Source organism: Ylistrum balloti, unplaced genomic scaffold, assembly GCF_031769215.1.
Source record: "Ylistrum balloti isolate Yb309-2 unplaced genomic scaffold, AGI_CSIRO_Ybal_v1 Utg370574, whole genome shotgun sequence".
In the NCBI taxonomy this organism is placed as follows: Eukaryota; Metazoa; Mollusca; class Bivalvia; order Pectinida; family Pectinidae; genus Ylistrum; species Ylistrum balloti.
The window spans coordinates 1,059,676-1,085,585 of NW_026782359.1; the positions used below are offsets into that span (position 1 = coordinate 1,059,676).

Sequence of the window (25,910 nt, forward strand, 5' to 3'; positions counted from 1 at the left end):
CAAGATTTTACTCTCAAAATCCAAGATGGCTGCCTGTCAGCCATCTTGATTTCGGATCAGTCCAAAAAGGTATAATGCACAACTTGGAACCAAAGGGAACCTGCATATGAAATTTGAGAAAGATCCATCCAGTACTTTCCAAGAAATAGCAGTAACAAACTTTTACATTCAAAATCCAAGATGGCCACCTGTCTGCCATCTTGAATTCGAATCAGTCCAAAAAAGGTACAATGCACAACTAGGGACCAAGGGGAAACTGCATATGAAATTTGAGAAAGATCCATCCAGTACTTTCCAAGAAATAGCAGTAACAAACTTTTACTTCCAAAATCCAAGATGGCTGCCTGTCGGCCATCTTGAATTCGAATCAGTCCAAAAAAGGTACAATGCACAACTAGGGACCAAGGGGAACCTGCATATGAAATTTGAGAAAGAGCCATCCAGTACTTTCCAAGAAATAGCGGTAACAAACTTTTACATCCAAAATCCAAGATGGCCACCTGTCGGCCATCTTGAATTCGAATCAGTCCAAAAAAGGTACAATGCACAACTAGGGACCAAGGGGAACCTGCATATGAAATTTGAGGAAGATCCATCTAGTACTTTCTCAGAAATAGCAGTAACAAACTTTTACTTCCAAAATCCAAGATGGCCACCTGTCGGCCATCTTGAATTCGAATCAGTCCAAAAAAGGTACAATGCACAACTAGGGACCAAGGGGAAACTGCATATGAAATTTGAGAAAGATCCATCCAGCACTTTTCCAGTAATAGCGGTAACAAACTTTTACTTCCAAAATTCAAGATGGCCACCTGTCGGCCATCTTGAATGCGAATCAGTTCAAAAAAGGTACAATGCACAACTAGGGACCAAGGGGAACCTGCATATGAAATTTGAGAAAGATCCATCCAGTACTTTTCCAGAAATAGCGGTAACAAGAATTGTTTACGGACGGACGGACGGACCACGGATGCAGGGTGATTTGAATAACCCACCATCTATTTGAATAGATGGTGGGCTAAAAAAAAGCCCTCAAATTGGGCTGGATAGCTAGGAGAGCAGTCTAACATTTCACTAAAGAAGATACAATAGCATAAATATTACAAAAAAAATTTATTGAAATCAAACAGTTGCCTTATATTCCAATAAAAATTGTACATGTATATACTGATTATTTTTCGTTAAAAAATGAAGCCACAATCAGACCAAACGTTAAGTAACAGCTTTAGAAATGTAATGTCAGAAAATAATAAAAATCTTGAGGAAACATCATACATCCATAACATACATTCATATATGGTAAAACACCTTGGATTTCTTCAATGTCTAAATAAAGCCTAAAATCATCTGATGGTAGTATATATAATTCTTTCACGACACTTTTCAATTTTGAATCTTTAAGTTCAAGTATAAAACTCATGTTCACTTAAAAATCAAAGCATCAGATAATAGCAAGTTCTTTGGTCCCACATATTTCTGTTAAGTTTATACTTTATTGTTATATATTTACAAACCACCAACACTATATATCAATTGTAATGAAATTATAGGTTACCATCTCCTACCTGTGAATGGAAAGTGCAGAAAATTTAAATTGAATAAGAAATGAGAAAAAAAAAGAAAAGTTGCCTAATATATAAGCAGTAAATTAATTTAAGTAAAGATGAATTTCCTTTAGTCCAGCTTCCAATCATAAACCAATGAATGCCAACAGAAAGCATTTTAATGCTTAAATATATAAAATCTTTGTTATGTTGATTTCTTTTATTTGAAGAGTGTACAAAATGATGTCCAGAAATAGTATGGAATGTACATGTAATGTCCATTTTATGTTTTCACAATGCTGCAGACATCAAGGACACAGAAAGTGGCCCGGCAAGTAGGACAGGGTGATTTACTGCTAAGCCAGGTCTCTGGATGTTGCTGATCCTGTCGACTTGCAAACCACTTGCCGAGGCATTCAAGGCACCACATAGGGCGACAGAAACACTGGACACAGTCTCCTTGAGTGGCATTGTCACATAGTTTCACTAGTTTTACATCTGCTTGCTTCTGCATACATCCAATACAAGTCTCTATTTCCTGAAAACACCATAAACAATCATCTGAGATCACTTTACACCCAATATTGTTATCCATATCTCCTGAAAACCCCACAAAAAAAAATCTGAGATTTTCTTTCACCCAATACAAGTCCCTATTTTCTAAAAACTACCCCCCTATTCCTGGCAAAGATGAAAAAGTGGTGTGTGGGGGGGGGCTTATTTGCGGGAGGGGGCTTATTTGCGGTGAAATACGGTACATAAATAATCATGTGAGATCAATGTTCGTCCAATACAGGTGTTTATCTCCTAAAAACATCACAAATAATCATGTCTCTATTTTGAGCTTTTAAATAGATAGAATGAAGTATGATGCTTATCAATGTTTTTTTAATTACTTTACATTTCTACGCCACTTGATAAAGACTTTCCTGAAAATAAAATATAATAGATAACAAAATGAAAAAACTTATTTCCAGTTTCCAGGTCTGTTTCTGTTTATTTATCCATTTGTTTCGTTTTCAGTCCACAGTAAGATACCACTACAGAGTAGTTTTCCACTATTTTCTAAGGACAGAATATACAAAATTCCAACTCCCCTTTAAAAAAGTACATGTACTGTGAAAATAAAATATCTTAAGAAAGTTGTGATATGTTCCATAATGTCCATGAAAAAATTTACACATATTCTTTTTGCAATAAACTTTAAGTTAACCTGTAAACCATTAACAAAACACTTGTACAGTAATACAATCATCAGTGATGTTTGGAATCAGTTCAAAATTGACCATCAATTACTATTATCACTAATTCTCAAACAGCTGATCAATTAGGGTAAAATGACAAATTATCAAATTAAATAAACAACAGAACACTTATTCTATGGCTGACACTGCCTTACCAAACTAGGAGGTGGACGGAAATCCACATTTTCTTTGATCTGATCTTTAAATGCATCCAAGAACTTGTCACTCAAAGACTGTTGTATCACAACATTTCTTGCATTCCGTACCGGAGCCTGTAACTTGTCCTTCAAGTCACGGTATTCCATGGAATTTAACCTGAAATTGCACATCAAATTCGTAATTATAACCATAATTTTTTTACATGACAAGTAGCAGTGTACAATGTTGGTGGTAAAATAATGTTCATTATGCATGAAAACTCTGAACAAAAAAGTAGAAGAATCTGACACAGCAATGAGATATTAACTTGGTTAGAAAAAACTTTCAGGAAATCATTCTTTATGAAGAGTCCATAGTCAAATAAGAATTAACATTTAATGAAGACAACTTGGTTTGAAGTAGGTATATGATATATGTGAATTCAGGTAATTATAACTACATTGGGGTTTTATAATGAATTTGAACAAGTATAACTGTAATTGATCACTTGTAAAAAAATGTTTCAATAGATATAACTGGAATTAATAGAGGCAGCAGTGCAATTTATAATTACCAACCTGTGGAAACAGGAGTCAAACATACTTACCTAATGGTAAAACGTTTTATTTTTGGATTCACACTTGACACTGAAAAATTTATATACTGCACACTTGACATGTTTTCATATGAAAGTGAATGTTCTTCAGAATTACACAGTGTCAGGTGGATGTCATTTTGATGAGCAATATTAAGGGAATAAGCCCCTGTTTTAATCACCCAAGAATCTGTAACAATAACTCGCTGACCATGGGGTCCTGTGGTAAATTTATCAAAACGACGAAACTCAATATTTATTGATGCTGCTACTGTTCTCCATGATTCACCATTCCCCTGTAGGTACCCTAGCTGTTTTGATATCGGGTGATTATTCCATTTCTGCCTTGACCAGTAAAAAGCCATGAGCAATGCCAGCAGAATAATGGCAACACTGACAGCTAAATATGTCCTCCAAAAATATGATAACCTCCAAATGTTAAATAAGTCTTTTTCAGGGGAAAACAATCCAGAACCGATATAGTAGCCTGCAAGTAACAAGTGCATGTATTAAACAGAACTGTTCCATGAATATGCTTTCATAGTAAAACTTGTTTATCTAACATGACATTAGTACTGATAATTAATATTTGCCTACAGTAATTTAATAAAAATTAGTAAAGAATGTCAAGAAATCACTGAAAGTATTTAGCATTTTTGGTTTTCACATAAACCAAACTGCGATAGCCATTGGTCCCTGGATCCCGGAGCCGTCTGCTAAGACAAGCATAATCAAACGTTCACCGCTTCAGACGGTTCCATCCCACTGAGGGGGATGCTGGTCATCCCCTCACGTCGCCAGAACATTGATATTAGTCGATGAGACGATACTCGGACACGGTAGGAGTCACGGAAACGGAAAACCTGTCAATCAATCAATCATTTATTATGTCAAGATGAAGCAAATAGAAATTCCAAAAGTCTTACCTAAAGGGAAAAATGAGTGGATCACGACTGTTACCGTGGTACGTTTAATATGATAATACATAAAATGCATGTCCTCGCTACCGAGGTAATTTGAGAGCATATTCTGGATGGTGATCCCTGCAGACACAAATTCTGTTGGCGGAGACATCAAACAGAATGAGAAAAATGCGTAAAAAATTGTGAAGAGGACGTCAAGTGTCGCCTGTGCCATATTTTTCCTTGTGACGATCGTTTCAATCACGATTAATCGGCTGTTTTTCTATCCCTTAGGAAATTTATAATGACTCGACATTGCTTTCGTGTTATTATTTTTCGTTTTGACGCTTCCTGTGAATGCTTATGGCGAAATGTAAATCAACCCTTTAAGGAAACGTTTTAGTAACTTAGCTTTCGTGTCGTTCGATTCTTTCTAGTTTTTACATCAAGTATTAGGAAAACCGAAAGTAGGGTTCCAAATTACAAAATGGCAGCCTTCATGACAAGCAACGTGGAAATTCGGCAAATTGACTTAAGTAAGGTATGTGGTTACTCTTGATACCTCGATAAAGCAAAAGATATGTAATGATTTACAATAATATCGAATGACAATACAATCAGCAGTAGGCGTGTCTCTTAACAAGTGAGACTGTTTTATATTGAGATGAACGAGATCTATATACGTATCAATGTAGCTGTAGTAATGGATAAATACAAAATACCTGATCAGTTCAGTTTTACACTATGCAAAATGGCTTTACAAAGGTTCGCCATTTCGTTTGTTTTTTAATAAAAACAGAACTGGAGTTATTCTGTATTACTGGTTCTTGATATAGTGTTTATAAATTTTGTTGATCATGATTAAAGCTGCCCATTAAAATTGAACTTCACAAAATCTAGCGTGTTAATAATTAAGCCCATCCTAATACTCTGCTGTTCAGTAAAAATCATGAACCTGGCTTTAAAGTGACCAAAACAAATGTCGTACACCTGAACTGCTAGAGTGTTTATATGTAAAAGGAGCGGGTCAGTGTGGCTTGTACATAGTGTTAAATACGGTCTCTGTCACTCAGCTGACGGAGCATGCTTCTTTGGCTCAGTTGGTAGAGCACTGGCTTATCATGCCGGAGACCCGGGTTCGATTCCTGGTCGGGGCACTCGACAGGAATGTGTATTTTCCCTGTTCTTCTTCATTGGCGCCCAACTACAAAACCCACGGTGGTGGTTGAAGAGTCTCGGGTTGAGATTTAGGAGAAAGCTCAAGTAAAAGGGGGGAGTAGTGTAAAAGGAGCAGGTCGGTGTGGCTTGTACATAGTGTTAAATACGGTCTTTGTCAGCTGACGGAGCATGCTTCTTTGGCTCAGTTGGTAGAGCACTGGCTTATCACGCCGGAAACCCGGCACTAGACAGGAATGTGTATTTTTCCTGTTCTTCTACATATATACTTCTACTTTGTGTGACCTGTGACACTATTTCAGTGTGATGGCATCAACTAATTTGGGCATTATCTTAATGACTCCAGCTTTTGCTACATGTATAATAACTTTATACACTAGCACAAAATCACAGCTATGAATAATAAATAACAATAAGTAAAGTGTGAAGCATATATTTCTTATTACCAGATTGTTGTTCTCTTCCATTAGCTATATAGCTTATTAAACAAGTGATAGTATGATTTACATCGGGGTAGAGGATGCCATTTTAGGGCATTAATTTTTTTTTGTATTTCATACAGCATCAAAAAGTACCAAAAATGAAACAGTTTTGACTGATATCAGTTATGAATAATTCAGTGATTGTATTAGTGTATTTTCATTCATTTTGCAATTGTTTTTAACAGGGAAAAGGCCTATTTGCCACTAAAGATTTCAAGAAAGGGGATGTACTATTTGAAGAAAGGCCCATTGTATCCTCTCAGTTTCTGTGGAATGAATTTTACAACTATACAGCATGTGAATACTGTCTGAAATCTTTAGAAACAGCTGAAACACAGTGTCAGCGATTGACAGAAAACCCAAGTCTATCCCTGCCATTCCCTGAGTGTTGTGAAGCTCAGCCAGCCCAGTATGTCATGTGTCCACAATGCCAGGCAAGTCATTGAAAATTCTAACCCCTATATACTGTTATCAAATTGCTCAGTTAGAAGTCCACCTACTTTTACAATGTGTATTTCTGCTAACAACATAAGGTATATGCTTCTGATTGAGGTGAAGAGCTATCATGAGCTACCTCAATAACATATAGGTATGTACATTTAAATTCACTGTGATCAGGTGAAACAGTTTTTTCAGATGCACAAATCAATCAAAAGATATTATTTGAAATACATGTAAATAATACTTGCATGTTCATATCAAAATTTTGAAGTTGTTAAGATAAAACACTGCACTGGTTGTGTTCTATGAGAGCTGTGTATGTGTCTAACCTTCTTTAACATTTATCCAGGTGGTTTACTGCTGTGATGGATGTCGTACTGCGGCATGGACAGAATATCACAGGACATTATGTATGGGGCCATCAAGACATGATGGACACCACCCTCTTGCACAACTTGGAGAGACATGGAGGTATGTCAAGGTCAAATGCTCACATCACCAGAATCAGTAATCTAACTAATGAGAAACAAACTTGTGTACATTAACATTTTGTGTTGGTGATAAGTGTATAACTGCATCAGTTATAGGTATTAAAGCAGTATATCATATTTCTCATCATAAAATTCTTGGTGTTTGAAGCCATTATGTTGAATAACACCTGATTTTTCATGATATCCAAGGACAACTTTTGAGAATCAATTTCCCCCCCCCCCCACCCCCACCCCTCCCCCCCCTACCCTTTTTTCAATTAGGACCACAGCTTTAGTTTATTTCATGCTATATTGTTCTTTTAGATGTACTGGATTTTGTATGTATGACTATCTGATCAACCTTTTTCCAGAAATATACACTTTCCTCCAGAGACATCTAGCATCATGCTGTTGGCTAAAATGATAGCCATTGTCAAGCAGGTGAGAAAACTTTTTATTGATAGCTTAATATCCATTTGTTAGTGAAGACTTTCAAATAACAATGCTTGTATTCCAAAATGAATGATTGAACAGATGGTATGTTGCATCTCATCTTATCGGTAATATGTTGCTTATTACTTATAATTTCTTATTCACTTCATATTTTTCCAATGTAAATTTTAGAGTGATGATGGGATATCCAAGTTTTCTCAGTTTGTGAACCTACCTGTAAACAAGGAAGAAGAGATAGCACATAAGCTGCTTGGGGAAGACTTCAAGGTGAGATTGTGGTATATTTGATTTCAAAAAGGAAAAATGTTACAAAACATGATTAAACATTTGATCGAAACATTATGCCATCTTTTATACTTTTTTGTCAAAAAAATTCAGATCAAATTACACTTAATTTGTGTAATTAGGCATACAAGCTTGGAAACATGCTCAGAATGTTTTAATTTTGTGTAACAATTTTCACGATTGTTATTTCAACAGTTCCATTCACAACTAAGATAAAAAGAAATAAAAAGAAAAGACTGAACAAGTTTTCAGATGCTGCAGTGCTTAACAAAGAATAGAACTACATATATTTGTTTTTCTTACCAGCAACCACTAGAACTGCTTAGACAGATGGTAACCGAGTGTCTGTTTGAAGAAACTATCCAGCAGGTACGATGTTCTGCACTCTTGATACTCCAGGTGTAACCATCACTTTCACTCTCTGCACCAATAGAACATGTCATGGCAAGACAGAAGGCACAAGTGAAGTAATATGATTGGTTTCAGGAGAAAAAAACTGACCAATCACAGGCTGATATGCTCCTGTTTAAGAGTACGAAGGAGTGATGTCCAACTTCAAAGCCATTACAATATACTGTTATCGACCTCAAGGTTGGTTTGATGTACATCAAAGGATCAAGATAGTCTTTTTGTCTTGTCCACAAGGTGTCTCACATGGAACCCTCAATTTTGTCATGACATGTTCCAGGGTTGCAGAAATTGAATGTGATTGTAACACCTGGAGTATCTAGGATGGATATTCTGGTGTATTCATTGATGGACAGTGTTACTTTTTATTTTATTTCAATAAAGACGGTAGAAGGATTTTGTAATATCATTTTATCTGTACAATGTATATGTAATTTCAAATAATGTTTGTGATTAAATATCTAGTGTGTCTTTGTCCTTATTACTGTACATTTGTCTTTAAAACATATTGTAAATTTTGACATTTTAACAAGCATATCTTCGAGCAATAAGATAACATTAGGGGATTGGAATATTTATACAGTTCTATGATATTAAGTAAACAATACATTAAATAAATAAATTGTGAAAAAATCAAGTGTGAAATTTAGTTTGGTAATAGTTTGCCAGTAGACTGAAAAAAAACTTATTTATTACAGTGGTACACTCCTGAAGGGTTTCGTTCTCTGTTTGCCCTCATTGGAATGAATGGTCAAGGAATAGGTTCCAGGTAAACCAGTATGTCTCTCTAGACAGTTACCACCATTCACTGTCTGTATCAGAGATATGACTTAATTTGTTTAGTAAATCCCATATATCCTTCTGCTTTGTACAAGACTTGGTTCTATCTTTACTTTATTTCCAATAGATGAAATGTGTGAAGTAATTTTTGTAAATTAAAAAAAAAAATTACTGTTTATAATTTATTGTTAGTTTTTCAATATTTTTTTCTTGTTTGGTATTACTCAGATAAACATTCCGTACCAGGAATAATAGTGCTATTTTTCTTATATTACTTACAGTGCAATAAGTGTATGGGTAAAAAACTGTGAGAAACTGCAGTTATCTGATGAGGATAAACAGAGACTTGATGGCTTAATAGACCAGATGTATGAGGATCTTGACCGAGGTTTGTAGTGATATTCATCAGTTTCCATTACATGTAAGATATAGATCATTTTAAGAATTCTTGTTTGTTTGTGCTACTTGTGATGGTAAATAAATTTCAGATGAATGGAAGATAATGCAGTCTTTTTTATCACATGATAATTTTTTGTAGATATTGCAGAAAATATGTCAGTCTTGAAGTTGTATTTGCTCTTATTATCTTTGGAAATTCCCACTAGTTTGAGACAAGAAAGGTGACTCTACACTACTCCTCCTTTTTCAAGTATTTACCACCAAAGACAACCACAGACCAGGTTCTATATTTCCAAAGAATTATCTTACAGTTTCTACCTTTGGAGTGGTCATAACCATCAAATATGTAATGAGAAGGAGTATTGACAAAATGTCCTTCTGCGCTTGGATTTGACCTTTCACTCTTTTTAGCCAGAAATTCTACCACATGACTAAAGAGAATGATCACTAGTTGAGACTAGTACAATGACCTATACTGACAACTTTACAAGAGATTGATTTATTGTAAAGAATGTAATTTGTTTTATAATAAGTAAATGAAGTATACTTCTAGTGAAATTTAGATGCCTACTGAAATGATATTGAAGTGTTGAAGTAAGTGACAGAAGTCTAATTATTGCACTGGAAAATATTTACCAAAGAAAGAAAGAAAGTGACTTTTAGATTCAGGTTTTAGAAGAAAATTGTTGCCTTTGTTTGCAACTTGTCGAAATGACTGATGTAGTCATGAACTGTTTCAGTATCTGGGACGTTTCTGAACTGTGAAGGATCTGGATTATACAGATTACAAAGTGCATGTAAGTATGAACTGTTTCAGTATCTGGGACGTTTCTGAACTGCGAAGGATCTGGATTATACAGGTTACAAAGTGCATGTAAGTATGAACTGTTTCAGTATCTGGGACGTTTCTGAACTGCGAAGGATCTGGACTATACAGGTTACAAAGTGCATGTAAGTATGAACTGTTTCAGTATCTGGGACGTTTCTGAACTGCGAAGGATCTGGACTATACAGGTTACAAAGTGCATGTAAGTATGAACTGTTTCAGTATCTGGGACGTTTCTGAACTGCGAAGGATCTGGACTATACAGGTTACAAAGTGCATGTAAGTATGAACTGTTTCAGTATCTGGGACGTTTCTGAACTGCGAAGGATCTGGACTATACAGGTTACAAAGTGCATGTAAGTATGAACTGTTTCAGTATCTGGGACGTTTCTGAACTGCAAAGGATCTGGACTATACAGGTTACAAAGTGCATGTAAGTATGAACTGTTTCAGTATCTGGGACGTTTCTGAACTGCGAAGGATCTGGACTATACAGGTTACAAAGTGCATGTAAGTATGAACTGTTTCAGTATCTGGGACGTTTCTGAACTGCGAAGGATCTGGACTATACAGGTTACAAAGTGCATGTAAGTATGAACTGTTTCAGTATCTGGGACGTTTCTGAACTGCGAAGGATCTGGACTATACAGGTTACAAAGTGCATGTAAGTATGAACTGTTTCAGTATCTGGGACGTTTCTGAACTGCGAAGGATCTGGACTATACAGGTTACAAAGTGCATGTAAGTATGAACTGTTTCAGTATCTGGGACGTTTCTGAACTGCGAAGGATCTGGACTATACAGGTTACAAAGTGCATGTAAGTATGAACTGTTTCAGTATCTGGGACGTTTCTGAACTGCGAAGGATCTGGATTATACAGGTTACAAAGTGCATGTAAGTATGAACTGTTTCAGTATCTGGGACGTTTCTGAACTGCGAAGGATCTGGACTATACAGATTACAAAGTGCATGTAAGTATGAACTAAATTTTTAGCAAGTAGATAAAGGTTGGAGCATCAACACCAGGGATTCAGTGACTTGGTAGATTTTAATGGTTGACGTGTTTTGGATGGCTTGGTCAATCATTATTAGAACCTTTTTGCGTGTAAATACCTTGGTACCCAAACCAAATTTTGTGATTTAGTTATTTTCATTTTCATTTATTAATTAGATCTTTCATGATAGAAAGAATCACTACTGGTGAGGTAAGAATATACATATCTCAATAAGGCAGAATTCCATTGTAAGTGGCCATGTTTTCCTGTGAAGTTCTCATTTGTGGCCACATTTTCCTGTGAAGCTCTCATTTGTTGAAAGTTCAAACATGGTGAGATTTTTTTATTCATACCATCCTGATCTGAATTACACTATGCAATGATATTTTACACCTGCATGACAATGCCATAATGTAAACTAACCAAAGATATCTTAGATTTGAGAGACTTTAAATGCAATTTAATGCATGCTCATTGTGACATCATTATTGTGGGCATAGAAACGATTGCTGTTCAATGTCAAAATGGATATTCCAGCTGAATTGCATTATAAATATTAATCATTTATCTTCGTTTAAATCAAATGAAAATCATCAGATGACAACAACATATACTAAAGGGATAAAGAACGCAGGGTGACATTATGTGCAATATCCTGCCAAGGCGTTGTTCAATGAAAATCGGTCAAGCAACTGTCTAGGTTACAGTGTACATGGTCCTGTATCGAATGGTGCATTATTGTATTGCATGATGATGTCTTCCGTGAAAGCACGAAATGGGAAAATCTTGTGCACAGCAGCGTTGTGACATTGAGTTACACTGCTTGTTATACCATTAGGTAGTCTGTATAGAGACATATCATTTTCTGATATTTTGATTAATTTCTGATAGCATTAAACAATGGCACGGTTGACGGAAGTTACGAGGGGTCAGGCCATTGCAGTGATAATGCAAGGTCAAAAGCAAATACAGGTTGCCAGACACTTTGGTGTCCATATTTGCACTAAGGAACGCTTTGCTAGACATCTAAGGGAAACTGGGCAAGTTTCTTACAGACCTAGGTCTGGGCGTGACGGCACAACATCAGGACAGGTTTATTCATGTCACACATTTGCGCAATCAGCACTTTATTCCCACTGAATATGCCCTTCATACCATAGGTTCTCATAACCGTCCTATCCATGCAAAAACCGTAAGGAAAGTTGTAGGAAATTGGTCTGCAGGGATGTCATCCATTTGTAGGTTTGCCCTTTACCCCTGCACGTCGCCCGCGTTGTATGGCTTGGGTGGTGGCACATGCCCCCAGAGCATTCCCATTGAGGCAGTGGAGGCAGTAAAACGATACTTTGTTCTTGTGTGGTGATGAGTGGAGATGAAGAAGTCCAAATGCTGTTTGAGTGTTGAAGGTTTATTGAGATGTAGGCTATGGAGAGATGGAACACTCACATGCCTTCAGGAACCGCACAAAATGGCTAGAAAAGTGGTCGTATTTATACTAGCCATGTTAATAAACTTATTAAGTACTATTACACATTAGCTAACAGGTAACCTAGGATTGAGTAATATTTGAGTTATGGACATGGTCTTACACACATAAATCGCAATAGTTAAGGTTACACTGACCTTCATACAAACTGCTTAGATAGGCTTCAGGTAATGACTTATACAATAAGGGAACAAATTAATACATGAACATGTGTAGTAGATCAGCAATGACAGAATACCTCTGGCCACTGGCCAATACATAATTGTTCACAGTAGATGTCAGTAATAAATTAACAAAGGCAGATACATTATGATGAAATACCTGACATATGTCTAGCACAATTTTTAATGATTTAATCTTACATATTAACTTTTAATAGTCCAGCAGGTCTTGTTTACTTATAAATCCCGGTTCATTCCATTTTTAGCAGACCTTTGACATCGTGTAAACCAACGCTTCTTTGACTGTTGCATAGTAGAGTCAGATAGGTTTGGGGTGGATCAGTCATGGTTTTGGGAGGAATCTTTCATAGAGTGAAATCACCACTGGGTGTGGTAGTGGGTAATTTAACTGTCTTAGGTATAGAGATGAGATACTCCGACACCATGTTGTCCCATTATTGCAGCAAAACAACCTCACATTCCAGCAGGATAATGCTTGGCCCATGTAGGGAGGATCTGTTGTGACTTTCTCATTAACAACAAAATCCACCCACTGGACTGACTGCCATACAGCCCCGTCTCATTTCCTTATTGAGCACATGTGGGACTAGACAGATTCGACAACACCAGCCTTCCCCTGTTATTCTTGCCCAACTGAGAGAGGCCTCTTGGAAGAATGGGCCAACATCTCAGTGAGGAGAATAACTCCATGCCTAGGATAACCAAGGCTGTGGAGAGAACGAATGGGGGACATACCTGGTATTGACTAGCCAACTCCCACAATCAGTCCATTTCAATTTCAGATCACAGAGTTCTCTTTCAATTCCCTTCAGTTACTCCTAAATCACTTCCCAGATACATATAATTGATTTTACAGTTTGTTCTGTATGTTTTAATCTTCATTCTTTCTGATTGTACTCGACATCTTGCCTAGAATCATCTCCAAAGTTTTCCCTGCGTTTCTTTATCTCTTGAGTATATATTGAGAATGAGCATTGAACTGTCGTCATGTCTTGACATTTCTGGTCATTATAAATGAAAGAGTTTTGGAGGCAAACATATCATATATGGCAGTAAGATGTTTGCCTACAAAGTTTTGTCATCTATAGCAGCCATGACTGCCATGGCTTGACAGTTCAATGCTTAATCATTTACTTAACAATTTCAATATTCCAGGTAATATAAAAGGGTCTCTGATGCTAATTCTGCTACTGCTGCAATATTGTATTGTACAAGTCTCAACTGAATTCACTTATATATCTTGTTTATCGTTGTGTTTGTTGATATTGTGGGTTTACTAGTATTACTAAGTCAGATGGAATGATAATCAGTCTAAATATTGAAATACATTATACATAGGTATCCTAAAAGTCTGCTATAGATTGGTTTCCAAGGAAATTGTGCAGCTGTTTAATTTACATTGGGTATTCTATAAACAACATTAGTGACAGGATTTCAAGGTAACCATAGCTGTTTAATTAGTGATTGGTTTTCAAAGTGACCATGCACATCTGTCTGTTTAAATTTGTATTCTGTAAATGTCGCTCTTCATGGTTTCTGAGGTGACTGAGCTTCCTATTTACTTTGGTAACCAAGGTAACCACATCTGTTTTACATTGGTATGCTATGAACATCTTTTATATTGGTTTCCAAGGCAACCACAGCTGTCTGCCCAATGCTGAGATTACCTTTCCACATAACAATCACTGCCTGGCATTAGTAGCAACTGAGGACATACAGACAGAAGAGGTTTGTACCATTATCATCATTAAATTTCAGTTATATCAGTAGAAATATTCATTACATTGGAAAATATTACATGTGTTTGCTCATTTATTCAATGGTTTACTGTTTTAAGTTTAAATGAACAGATAATGTTGATTTTAATGTTATCATAAGTAATGAGGTCATAAAGGCGTCTAGTATCTCCTATTTTATAAAATTAATCAAGATAAAAATGTTAAGTTCTTAGTTTACAACAGATGATAGATGATAATCTGGTAAATCTACAAATAATTGTTCTTTTATTAAACAATCTATAAAGATTGTATTTTTCATAAAAACTTACCTTTCATAGCATAACATCTATTTTCAGATAACATATCATTACATGTCATTAGTGTACAGCTTGTATTTAAGTTTTCCATTACTGCACAAGCATTTTCTTTCTTTCGTAGTGATTTTAAAAATCCATTTAATATGTAGAGATTAAGACATATTTTGAATATTATTATTATAGAAATCATTCCTTTGATATGTTGTGTTTGAATTTGTATTACTAATTGTTGTTGTTTTTATCTTCTAATATATTGGTTATGTTGTTTTTAAAGGAAATCTGTATAAGTTACCTCAATGAGTGTAACATTGGTCGTAGCAGACACAGTCGTCAGAAAATTCTCAGGTAGGTCATCTAATGATAAATTGCCAGATTGGTTGTAACTTACCTGTTGTTTGAATATCAGTCTAGTCATTGCAATGATTATTACAATTGTGAAAGATGTTTAAGTATTTCAATGCAAATGTTTGCCTTAGTTAAGAAAATACTTAAAAAAATTAACATCTGTCACTTCAGCTATCTTTCATATTGATTTATATATGAATTTTCCCTTCACGTATTCCTAAATTTCAATCACATGTATATTGTATTCACGAAAGCATTCCTCCTTTTAATCATTTGAGACCAGTTTAAAGCTAAGATTGAAGGACGTATGTCCATGGTCAGTTATGAAATTTTTTCTTTAGATTAATGGGAATATTTGTTCGTTCATGCAGAAATTTCTTTACCTGAAAAATGCATCATAATGATATTTTGGAACATTTTCTTCAGGTTAAAATAGAAGTTCTTATAACACAACCAGTAGAAGATTGGCGTGTGATGTTTCAATGATTACATGGTCACCATCATCAGACCAGTTTGGAGTGTACAAGCACTGACCTATGTTATGTATGAGATGATTCCTTACCATCTTTCCTTACACTACATACGTTAGTGCTAGTATGCTCCACACTGGTCATTTGTCTGATGAAGGTGACCATGTAGTCATTGAAACGTCACACTCCAATCTTTTACTGGTTGTGTTTTAAGACATTTACATCATATGAAAAATAACCATAGTGAGAGCATGATTATTATGTTTTGTATTAATAGAGAAAATTACCTGTTCCACTGTGGATGTACAAGATGTGCAGCAGAGGCAGATGATGAAGATGTTACGTCAGAGGAGGAGGAATATGATGAAGAGGATGAGGGGATGACTGAGTAGATGTTAACTGAAAGCAGGAGTTTAACAGAGTGTGAGACTCATTGTTCATCAGTGTGAGCCTGTTAGGTTCTAGAGCCAGAAGAACAATTGAGGGCAACAAATGGGATGTTAAACACATCACCTGTCAAGTCTTGGGCCAATATAGCAGTCTAGGGTGACAAGTTGGATGTTGGACACATAGTCTGTAAATGTGATTCTGATAAACTAGGCCAAAAGAGCCAGTTTTGAAACTTCTCCAATGGTAACCTGACAAAGGGGCATTGCATTGATAGAAGTATGGCTGCATCTGTGATGCATGGAGATGGGGAGACTGTTATGACACCAACGGCATCAAAAGAACAGAAGAGATCTTTATTCTTTATCTTTTTTATCTCCCTTTTTCATGTGTTCATCAACAGGACCAGTGATGATTTGAACAATAACTACAGTGATATCATCTGACAGAAAGAATATTTGGATCGTTCAGAAATTTGCATTTAGGACATGCAACAGAATAATGCGTGTCAGAATCATTGTAGTAAAACATTGTCAGTCTGGCTCATCCTTGCAGTCTCTGTGGTTAACTTCAGAGTTAAATTAAGGGTGTATGCTGCCAATAACTCTCCAGTGAAAGTCAAGGGTGTATGTTTGAAATAGCTTTCCATCTAAAGTTAAGGGTGTTTACAGGGAATAATTCTCCATGTAAAGTTGATGATGAATGCTGGCAAGAGATCGCTATGGAAAATTTAGGGTGTATATTGGCACTAGGTCTCCATGGAATGTTAAAGGTGTATACTGGCAATAAATTTTGATGTATAGTTAAGGGTGTATCCTGGCAATAAAACTACAAGCTTTATTATCTTAAAACAATTGTAAAGTCAAATTAAATAATATTTTTCATGCATGTTAGGCTCAATGGAAGCATTTGGCAGGTCTTTCTGTGGGAAGAGTTAGGTGGTTGGGTGGGTAAAGGCGAGTGCATTACCACTGCACCATCAGACTATTTTTCATTGATATTTTTCTGTCTTGATAGTTACATCTCAATTAAAGTCTGTTCTCTTAAACATGGTAGCTTTAGCATAGTCTTTGGTATTGATCCTGTCCTTGTGTGACCCAGGCCGTTTTATTTATGGGAACGAACCAGTTTGTCCGGTTTCAGATTTATGGTATTAATCCTGATGGACCAGATAATGTTAAGAAAGAAATTTGTCAAGACTGGCTGGGAATCAAAAAGTAAGGTCACAGATTCAGTCTGTATATCATAAAGAACAACTTATATCAAAGCAGTGAAACTGTTTGGGAGATCACAATAGCTGAAATTGCCCTGTAATATTTGTTCCACAAGTGTTTGGAGAGTTTGATTTTCTTTGTACATTTTTTCAGCTGTGATACATAGTTGTGTATCATCTATAAGCTCACTGCTTATAGTGGCCTTTCATGTAAGTTCATTCTATCCAAGCTGTAACATATGTATACTGTATGCTTCACTAGTATGCACCATTTTAATATACTTTTTATCATGTAATTGGCCAGTTATCTAGTGAATTTGCCGATATATTTTTGCATGTATGTTACAAGTGTAATATACCCTGAATCATTTTTCATTGGCTGCACCAGTACGAAATTGATAGTGATTCATGATATTGTGATATTGACAATGAAATTACGTAATGAATTGAATATGATGCAACAAGATGGCTGCCTCGTCCTTTATTTTGTCCCCCACACTTTTACTTTGAAACCTGTCAACTTTTCTGAGTTCTGTGATAAAATGTATCTGAAATGTTTTTTCATTCCATTTCATTTTATTAAACTCATTTCGAAATTTTATTTTTGCTTGCCAATTAAGGTAAAAATAAGACTTTCAAAGACTCACTTCATAAAACGTGATATGAAATGAAAATTCTTTAATATTATGTGAATTTTCTATATTGTTGTTACTATGAGAGGTCAAAGGGTATGTTCTTATACATGTGTTCATCCTAACTACAATGTATATGGGTATAAGGTAGAATTGTATATAATGTATTTCAACATTTGTCTCCGAGTTTATTGTTGCTTTATCTCCTATTAACATCCAAGGTCATTTAAAGACGTTCCAGGTTTGGTGGTGGAGGAACGCCAGAGTTTCTGGAGAAAAACCACTGACATGTACCTGGCAATGGCCCCATGTAGGCCTTGAACCTGCAACCCAGAGGTGGAGGGCTAGAGATAAAGATGGTCAGACACCTTGACCACTCTGCCACTGCCCCCCTAGAATGTAATTCAGGTACGATTGTTAAGTTAGAATTAGGACAGTGACAGTACAGTCAATAATTGGTCTTTATTACAGATTTGAAATAGAAATGTATCAAACATAAGATGTTTATCAGTGTTTATGTGTGATAATTATACCATGTTATAAATTGGTACATTGTTATATTGTATCAAATAAATACTTCAGTATCATTTAGGGTTTTTTTACAGCTTTCTTTGAAAACGTTTTTGCTTTGCATGAATTCTTTTACTAAGCCCACCATATAGATAATAATTGTAAGATTTGCTTTATTTTATAACTTCAAATCGAGGTGAAGTAACTTTTCTTGTAAATAGCTCCATGAATACACATCAATTTGAATTTGCCCACTGATATGAAAAAGTTTGAAGTGTAGATCATGCTTTTTTATAAAATCATTAGAGTGGTGCCAGTTTTTTCAGTAGTATGGGTCATTACTCAATTTCTACTTTTATTTGGTTGTTTTTAATGGTCTCCTAGAATTTTGCCAAATTTTGCGAAACATTTTGGTCGCTACTCACACGGAAAATGTTTCATGTACAACATTGTTTTCTTGACTTCATTTTTCATTACTTACCAAAGTCATGGTAAAATAAGATGGTTTTACTAAGTGATAATCTAAGTGTAATAGAATCCTTTGTAACAGTTATGTTATGATTAGTCTAAACAATCAGTACTGGTGGGTATGGAAAAGGCACCTGAGGAAATTTTGTCTACGTACTTATGACTGTGAGCACCAGCTCCCTATATTGCTATGATGTTACATTTGGTCATTGTTATGAACTGTTACTATGACTTGTGGTGTTTGTCATAATACAGAACATTTCCATAGTACAAGAAGAAAAATGATTCCAGTTGTTTGTGTGACAGGAAAAATGACTTTGTCATATAATACAGAATATTACATTGTATTGTCGCAATACCATAAATATTTACGAGTAGAAAAATGAAGTGGTCATTCAAGTATGAGTATATGGGGCATTAATTAAGTATTATAGTGACATCCTATTACAGTGAGTTGTCCCATAAATGTTGATGACTCCAGTTCTGCAGATATTTATCATCAATAAATTTTTAAGAATAAGTCAGTTTAGTTTTTTTTTTTTTGTATTTTATTGGAAGCTTCAGCAACAGATTTACATATCAACAGTAACATAACAGCAGGTTTTGTCTAAAACTGACACAAAGTACCATTGTTGACAACAATTGGGCCCTTTCTTCCAAATTAAGCCTGCAATGTTCCCAACTTTGTTGAGTTTCGTGGGAACATGGTTGGTGTTCATAATTAATCCCCTCCCAACTGTTGGTCAGTCTTGAGGAGGGTTATCTGCAGTCAAATCTGGCCATAGATGTGAAATCACAGTACAAATTTATGTTTCTTTACATTGATTCCTGTGACCTCCTAATATCAGGTGAGAGAAGATATAACAAAAACAAGACAATCAATTTTCAATATCTTATTACAAAATACAATGTATGTTAATATCAGAGTAACCAATATAGGAAAGTTAATTATTATCAGCTATAAAATAATAATATAAGTCATGTGTGTAGACTACTCCTTAACTAGAAACATGTCCTTACTGAGATTCTTTTCTGTACCGCCTTTAGACACGATTATGCTAACTTATATATCAATTTTATATATAAATCTAACATCTTTCATCTAAACATCAATGAAATGTTCATTGCTTGGAGATAATCATACTATATTCTGGGAATTCTATGATCACTTATTCTGGACATTTATTATGTATGTATGTATGTTTTTTATATTAATCATAACACAGAATATTGTATGGAGGTTCAAGGTAAATGGCAAAGACATAACTAGAAAAAAAGACATACATGACAGGACAATTTTAACATTCTCCTAAAGAGAAGCGTATATTGTGAATTGTTTTTAATTTTAAAAATCTTCTATCCTACATTGTTATATTTCCTGACAAGAACTAGTACGATTCAGCAGATTTAAACCTCACTAGTACCAGGTAGTATACATCACCCATGACTGTACACTAGCGGTGGAGGCGACCATAGAGGTGACTGGGCCCAAATCACCCCGGCATGACCCTCCGACCACCACTAGGACATAGACGCTAGGTGATGCAACCTGTATGAGTAGGGCGACCACTGTCTCTTTACAGTCTTATCAAGTACTAAGAGTGAAACATTGAAATTCAATGCCTTATTGGTCTTGGAAAAACTCGGCATGTTTGAAAAGTAGGTATGTGATCTTGATAAGCTAGTTGAGTGGAGAATGTTTGAATTTGAAATATTACTGGGAAACTTCAGAGTTGAAACTAGGTGAATCATTGTGAAATTGGTCTTTTATTCAGCAATTATGTTCATGTAAAAATTGAAGTGGACAGTCAAACTAAATAAAAATTGTTTGAAAATATCCAGGGTGAAAAACAAAGGTAAAAACAAAAGACATCACATGGTCCCCATCCTAATATCTAAGCACACAAATATATATATGATACACAGATACTAAATAAACATAAACTTTATTCATTTTACAACAATTGCGAAACAAGTTATGTCAACTTATACTAATCACTCTTGTTGGCCCGGATGTAAGCGCGCGAGGGGTCTTATTGTGGGAGGAAACTGTAGTACCCAGTGGATAACACACATGGCCAGGCAAGTGACCCTTACCTTTTCTCATCCCTTCCAGGAGTCGAACCCCTCACGGCTAGGTGAAAGGTGAGTGCATTACCACTTGCCATAGATACTGTCAATGTTACTCAGTAATAATTGCCCTAGTCTATGCTTACTGTGTCAGTCTAGTACAGTGGTTTACTGAACAGTTCAGTTTATGGAGATATTTTGTGGTTGTCCCGTTTTGGCCATTAGTTGATGAGGACTAAATTTTACATATGTCTATACACTGGTATCCATGTATACAGATAAACAACATACATCTCCACAGATTTGTCACACTGTAAGTGTTTGCTGTGTATTTGATTTGTGTTATCTTTATGACTGAAAATAAAAAGGAAGTAAATATCCCACAAATATAAAGAACTAAATAGTATTTTTATTTATCCTGTATCTAATACCTTGTGTATCATACTATCTAATAACACACAGATATCAAGATTCCTGTCATAGGTTTATTCACTATGAAACCTTATTTCTCTCTAGTATATGTTAAGTTATGAGATCACCCTGATAAATGGCTTTTCAGAACTGATGGTGATTGAAAATATCCGTTCTTACAAATTAACTCCCTTGAATTTATGTACTAATACTACAAATGCTTATAAATCATAACAGGTCTGTTGTTTGTTAGACATGATCAATGTATTAGTCACACTAGTAAATGGTGACTCTGATCACAAATAGGATGATTTCATCTTTATTCACTTTCCTATCTTTTCTCATCCACAGCCAAAGGCAATGATAGTGGACATTAAACAGTATGATGTAAAACCTGTTAAATAAATAAATAAATAAATGAAAAAATAAATAGTATATAGTATGTTTGTGATCATCATCAAACAAGAAACAGTCCCAATAAACAGCTATATTCTAACAATGAATTCTGATTACAGTTTCTGGTTGGGAATTAGGTAAGCTACAGGTGTGCATGGCTTTAGTGTCCATCAGAAAAATAAATAAAAAACAAAACATTAAAATTGAAAAAACCTGTTGTAAATATGATGAGTCCTAGACTGGCTACTTTGTTCTGTAGTTGTATTTGCCTGCTTTGTTTCCCTTTCACTTAACATATTCAAGAGATCAAAAATTTCAGTTTTATTTCCTTAAGATTATAGAAGCAGGCCAGTCTACAAGAGTCATATTAATAAAATCTAAACATACAATACATAACAATACAAATAATTAAAGGATGATTAAAGACCTATTGTGGAATTATATAGGGCATGATTTTATCAGCTATACAGCAGTAAAACTATGTAACAACAACAACAAATAAATTAACATGGATATATACATTATGTATACCAGTGCATAACAGGGATTAAAACATCCTGAACAAAGACATGCAGAAATAACTGTTTGAAGGAATCTGAGTGACAATGTTTCGATTATTCTGAGAATGTACTTTTTTAATGAAAGAGGTATATATTTGTTTTAGCGTTTCCATTGAAATTTCACCACTTTGTAAAGGGAGGCAATCCAATATAACATAACTACTGTAAACAAAACTCAAGTCTAATGGTATTTAGATATATCCATAAACACTACATGATGTAAAAGTGTTCCACTCTTACTAAGATGGCATATTTAAACACTTGTTCTTGAGGGATTCAGATGTAAGAAACAACCCACCTACTTTAATTATCTGTCTACATCCAGGCTTTGGCAGACCTAAAAAATAAAGACAAGAGATCGAAAAGGACCTTTATTCATTATTTTTAAATTGGCTCTTTTCCCTTCTATTCTCTTCTTTCCTTTATTTGCTCATAATTATATGAAATTTGAGAATATCAATAAAGAGATAGCAATAAATTATTTCTAACTGTTAAATCAAAATTCAGACCCAAAATCAAAACTCCAGAGAAAGTGGAACCTATACATGAAGATCCTTCAAGCATTTATCCAGAAATAGGTATAAACTTTTTTATTGATAAAAAAACAAGATGACTGCCTGTCAGCCATTTTGTTTTCTGATTAGTCCAAAAACCAAAGGGCACACCTAAGGACCAAGAGGCAACTTCATATAAAATTTGAGAAAGATCCATGGGAAAGATGATGGATAACACACTCATGACTGATCACTCATGACTGATCACAGATATGGAACAATTTGAAAAGCCCACCATCTGATGGTGGTTGGCTAAGTAAAGAAATTTGGCACTCTATGTACTATTAAATAAAGCATTAACGAGCCAAGGTTTCTACATACAGTCAATCTCTATCTAGCTCTTGTTAATTTGATATAGTATGCTCCTTTGAATATTAAAAATGAGACATTTTCAAACCACATCATGTGTTACAATTTACATATCAAGTGTTGGATTGCAATATCCTTTTATTGACAATCCAAACTTCCTGGTGTTGAATGTATACACTCTATTTAGGGCATTGTCACTAGATTTCATTTAAATGTACAACTAACTATGCATGACAGTGTATACTTGTACTTGCTGTTTAAACTGGCTGGTCTGGTGCAATCTGTTTGTGTTTAAGTTGTATTAAATACAAGGAGGAGTAAAAAAATCCTCTATTCTACCTACAAATCTGAACGGCATTGGCTTTATCACCAAAACCCTTCTAAATATAAGGATTTTTACAATATAGAGATGTTAAATGGTCTATAAATGTACATTGTCATACCACTACCGTACACAACAACATGTCCAAATCAACAAACCATAGGACATTTGTGTTATGTTGTGGTCAGCCTTACTATGAAAGATAAAATATTAAATTTTGATTAAGAAAATTTAAAGTGGAAAAAAATTGTTCAACTATATGGATTAAATTTAGATGGTACTGTAGAATATTGGAAATTATCTTAGATGGTTAAAAGTACTTAAGCATGAATTGCATATCAAATGTTGACTTTCTTTGGTCATACATAAATATTTAATAGAAAGAAATTTAATCATATTGTCAATAGAAAATTCGTACTACTACAACAGCACAACAAATATTTCACAAACTAGATGGTTCTGTGATAGTGCATGTTTAAAGTTGTAGCAGGAAGTGTTTTTCACACCAGTAATTTGATACTTTCAAAGTGTAACAAAAGTACGACAAATACAATACAGAGCAAGCGATGCACCAGACCGCACGGTCTTAGTCATTGTTGTTTCTTAGAGGTGATCCATTTTCTGGTGAGGGATCCCACGGGACAAGTTGTACTGCAATGTATAAACATCGAGAAATCAGTATTCCTGTGATATCTAAAAATAAACAGTCTAAACTGCAGAACTACAAATATTGTATGTATTGTATTAAATGCCCGGAGATATGTGGGAGCATTCAAAAAAAGCACAAAATTCTGATTACTATATGCCAAATTTTCTTTACTACTGGTTCCCTTTCCTCTGCTTTTGTTTTGTAACATTTATACAGGAGGCTCAAGGGCCTGAATGGTTACCTGAATTTCAATGCTTCTTGTAACTTGTCATAAAAATGATTTTGTTCAAAAAAGTGAGATAACTTAAACTACATTGTACACATGATGTTAATGCAAACTGTGCATAACATTAAGTGCTGTCCTATGGTAAGGCTTCTAACCAAGTTTGAACTGAAAGAAATTACACCCAAAAATTAAATTTTTCTATATAAAATCTTTTATCTCTAAGCAGTAGAACATCTTTGAAATTTCAGTCATTTTGACCCATTTTTGGTCCCTCCCATCAGCCCCTGGGTGTCAGCTGAGGTCAACATGTGTATCTCATCAAACTGTCAGCTATTTCTAAAAGAAAATAAACAAATTAATCACAAAAATGAAATTTTCCTATATTAACTATATTAAATTTTAATCCCTCCCCAAGGGGAAATATGAAACCCTCCCATCATGTAACTTCCAATTTTGGTTAAGCCTCTGAAGGCCTTTACATTAGTGATGATTATTTTGAAGTTTCAATAATTTTGACTGTTTTTGACCCTGGCACTTAGGCCCTGGGCTTCCGGAACCATATGATTTACAATATTTGTTTGTCATCAGCCATGGGAGGTTTTGTAAAATTTTGATAAATTGATTCAAGTGTTTTCCAGAAGAAGTCAAGGCTGGACAAAAGAGGATCACCTTTGTCTCAGATGACCAAATAAACTGGACAGGTCAATTTGGTCTTGTTTATCTTATACATAGATCAAAAATTCAGATATATCCTCTATCATGTCCACATAAAGGTGTTCATAGACAATATGATAATACTATTTTATTAGAAATTTCCTCCAATAAGTTATGTTATACCTGTAGATGAAATAACCAAGAGTACTTGTACATGTATGGTTTACTACATTTGTTTTGTATACTAATTTAAACAAAATAGTCCTCAGTAAGTACATGGTAACAGAAAGGTGCAACAGAGGTATTCAGATGTTTACTTTGACAATTTTCGACATCTGATGAGTAACACTGACTGGGACAAAGGTTTGTACTAACCATACCATTATTTTAAGATATTCTGTGAGACATCACCGGATATCCAATATATAAGCAATGCTATATGACAAGAAAATGATTACAACCAAGTACATGCTTACAAGTTATAAGGTTAGGAAGTTAGTAGGTTAGTATGGTCTTCAGAGTTTCTATGTGTATATACATGTATATACTTGAGCTACTTTTCTCCTATTATAGAGTTGATATATACATGTCTCTATTGCATCAGGGCTAGTTGGAATTTTCTTTTTTAGATATATTTTGTCTGTTGTAATACTGAAATGTTGTGGAGGCAATTACAGCAAGATATTTTTAATGCTTTTCAGAGACAGGGGCAAAAAAACCTAGAACAATGTCAAGGAAGGGCCCTCCCTATTGGCTATTGCACAGAAGGCTTTATATGTAAGTGCAGCATGAAAAGTAGCACTGCATGGTTGTGACCTAATAAGGATAATTTTGTACTATATTAGGAATCGATTACACCATCCTTTCTTGATGCGGGGGCCCTTACTAGGGA

General features: G+C 35.0%; 3 protein-coding genes and 1 non-coding gene across 5 annotated transcripts in view; 2 read left to right on the plus strand and 2 right to left on the minus strand.

Moving 5' to 3' along the window:
- Positions 1–1,136: 1,136 nt before the first annotated feature.
- Positions 1,137–4,725, minus strand: LOC132556512 (E3 ubiquitin-protein ligase TM129-like). The gene is made up of 4 exons (XM_060220922.1): positions 4,448–4,725; positions 3,534–4,008; positions 2,944–3,103; positions 1,137–2,082 (listed from the first exon to the last, which is right to left on the minus strand). The coding sequence occupies exons 1-4, from the start codon at positions 4,656–4,658 to the stop codon at positions 1,828–1,830; spliced, it is 1,101 nt and encodes a 366-aa protein (XP_060076905.1). The 5' UTR covers positions 4,659–4,725; the 3' UTR covers positions 1,137–1,827.
- A 185-nt stretch (positions 4,726–4,910) lies between these two features.
- LOC132556501 (histone-lysine N-trimethyltransferase SMYD5-like) lies at positions 4,911–19,388 on the plus strand. The gene is made up of 12 exons (XM_060220908.1): positions 4,911–4,964; positions 6,267–6,515; positions 6,872–6,993; positions 7,364–7,433; positions 7,617–7,712; positions 8,037–8,099; positions 8,837–8,907; positions 9,200–9,306; positions 10,058–10,114; positions 14,441–14,535; positions 15,117–15,187; positions 15,935–19,388. Exons 1-12 carry the CDS (start codon positions 4,911–4,913, stop codon positions 16,047–16,049), a joined length of 1,170 nt encoding a protein of 389 aa, XP_060076891.1. The 3' UTR covers positions 16,050–19,388.
- Trnad-auc (transfer RNA aspartic acid (anticodon AUC)) lies at positions 5,509–5,580 on the plus strand. The gene has a single exon. It is a non-coding gene; the product is annotated as a tRNA-Asp (tRNA).
- Positions 19,389–23,592: 4,204 nt separating the features above from the next.
- The window catches only part of LOC132556507 (nicotinamide/nicotinic acid mononucleotide adenylyltransferase 1-like), a 58,037-nt gene continuing 55,719 nt past the window's right edge, over positions 23,593–25,910 (minus strand). For both annotated transcript variants that reach the window (XM_060220916.1, XM_060220915.1), the window contains one exon: positions 23,593–24,140. In XM_060220916.1, the coding sequence (XP_060076899.1) occupies positions 24,080–24,140 (61 nt within the window). In that variant the 3' untranslated portion in view covers positions 23,593–24,079. The remainder of the gene's footprint in view (positions 24,141–25,910) is intronic.

Bases quoted from the DNA above. Each gene is read 5' to 3' on its own strand.
- LOC132556512 (XM_060220922.1), bottom strand. From the start codon at position 4,658: ATGGCACAGGCGACACTTGACGTCCTCTTCACAATTTTTTACGCATTT. The intron at 3,104-3,533 runs GTAAGTATGTTT...GTGCAATTTCAG, and splicing joins ATAAAACGTTTTACCATTAG to GTTAAATTCCATGGAATACC. The intron at 2,083-2,943 runs GTAAGGCAGTGT...TGGTGTTTTCAG, and splicing joins TCCGTCCACCTCCTAGTTTG to GAAATAGAGACTTGTATTGG.
- LOC132556501 (XM_060220908.1), top strand. From the start codon at position 4,911: ATGGCAGCCTTCATGACAAGCAACGTGGAAATTCGGCAAATTGACTTA. The intron at 4,965-6,266 runs GTATGTGGTTAC...TGTTTTTAACAG, and splicing joins GGCAAATTGACTTAAGTAAG to GGAAAAGGCCTATTTGCCAC. The intron at 6,994-7,363 runs GTATGTCAAGGT...ACCTTTTTCCAG, and splicing joins CAACTTGGAGAGACATGGAG to AAATATACACTTTCCTCCAG.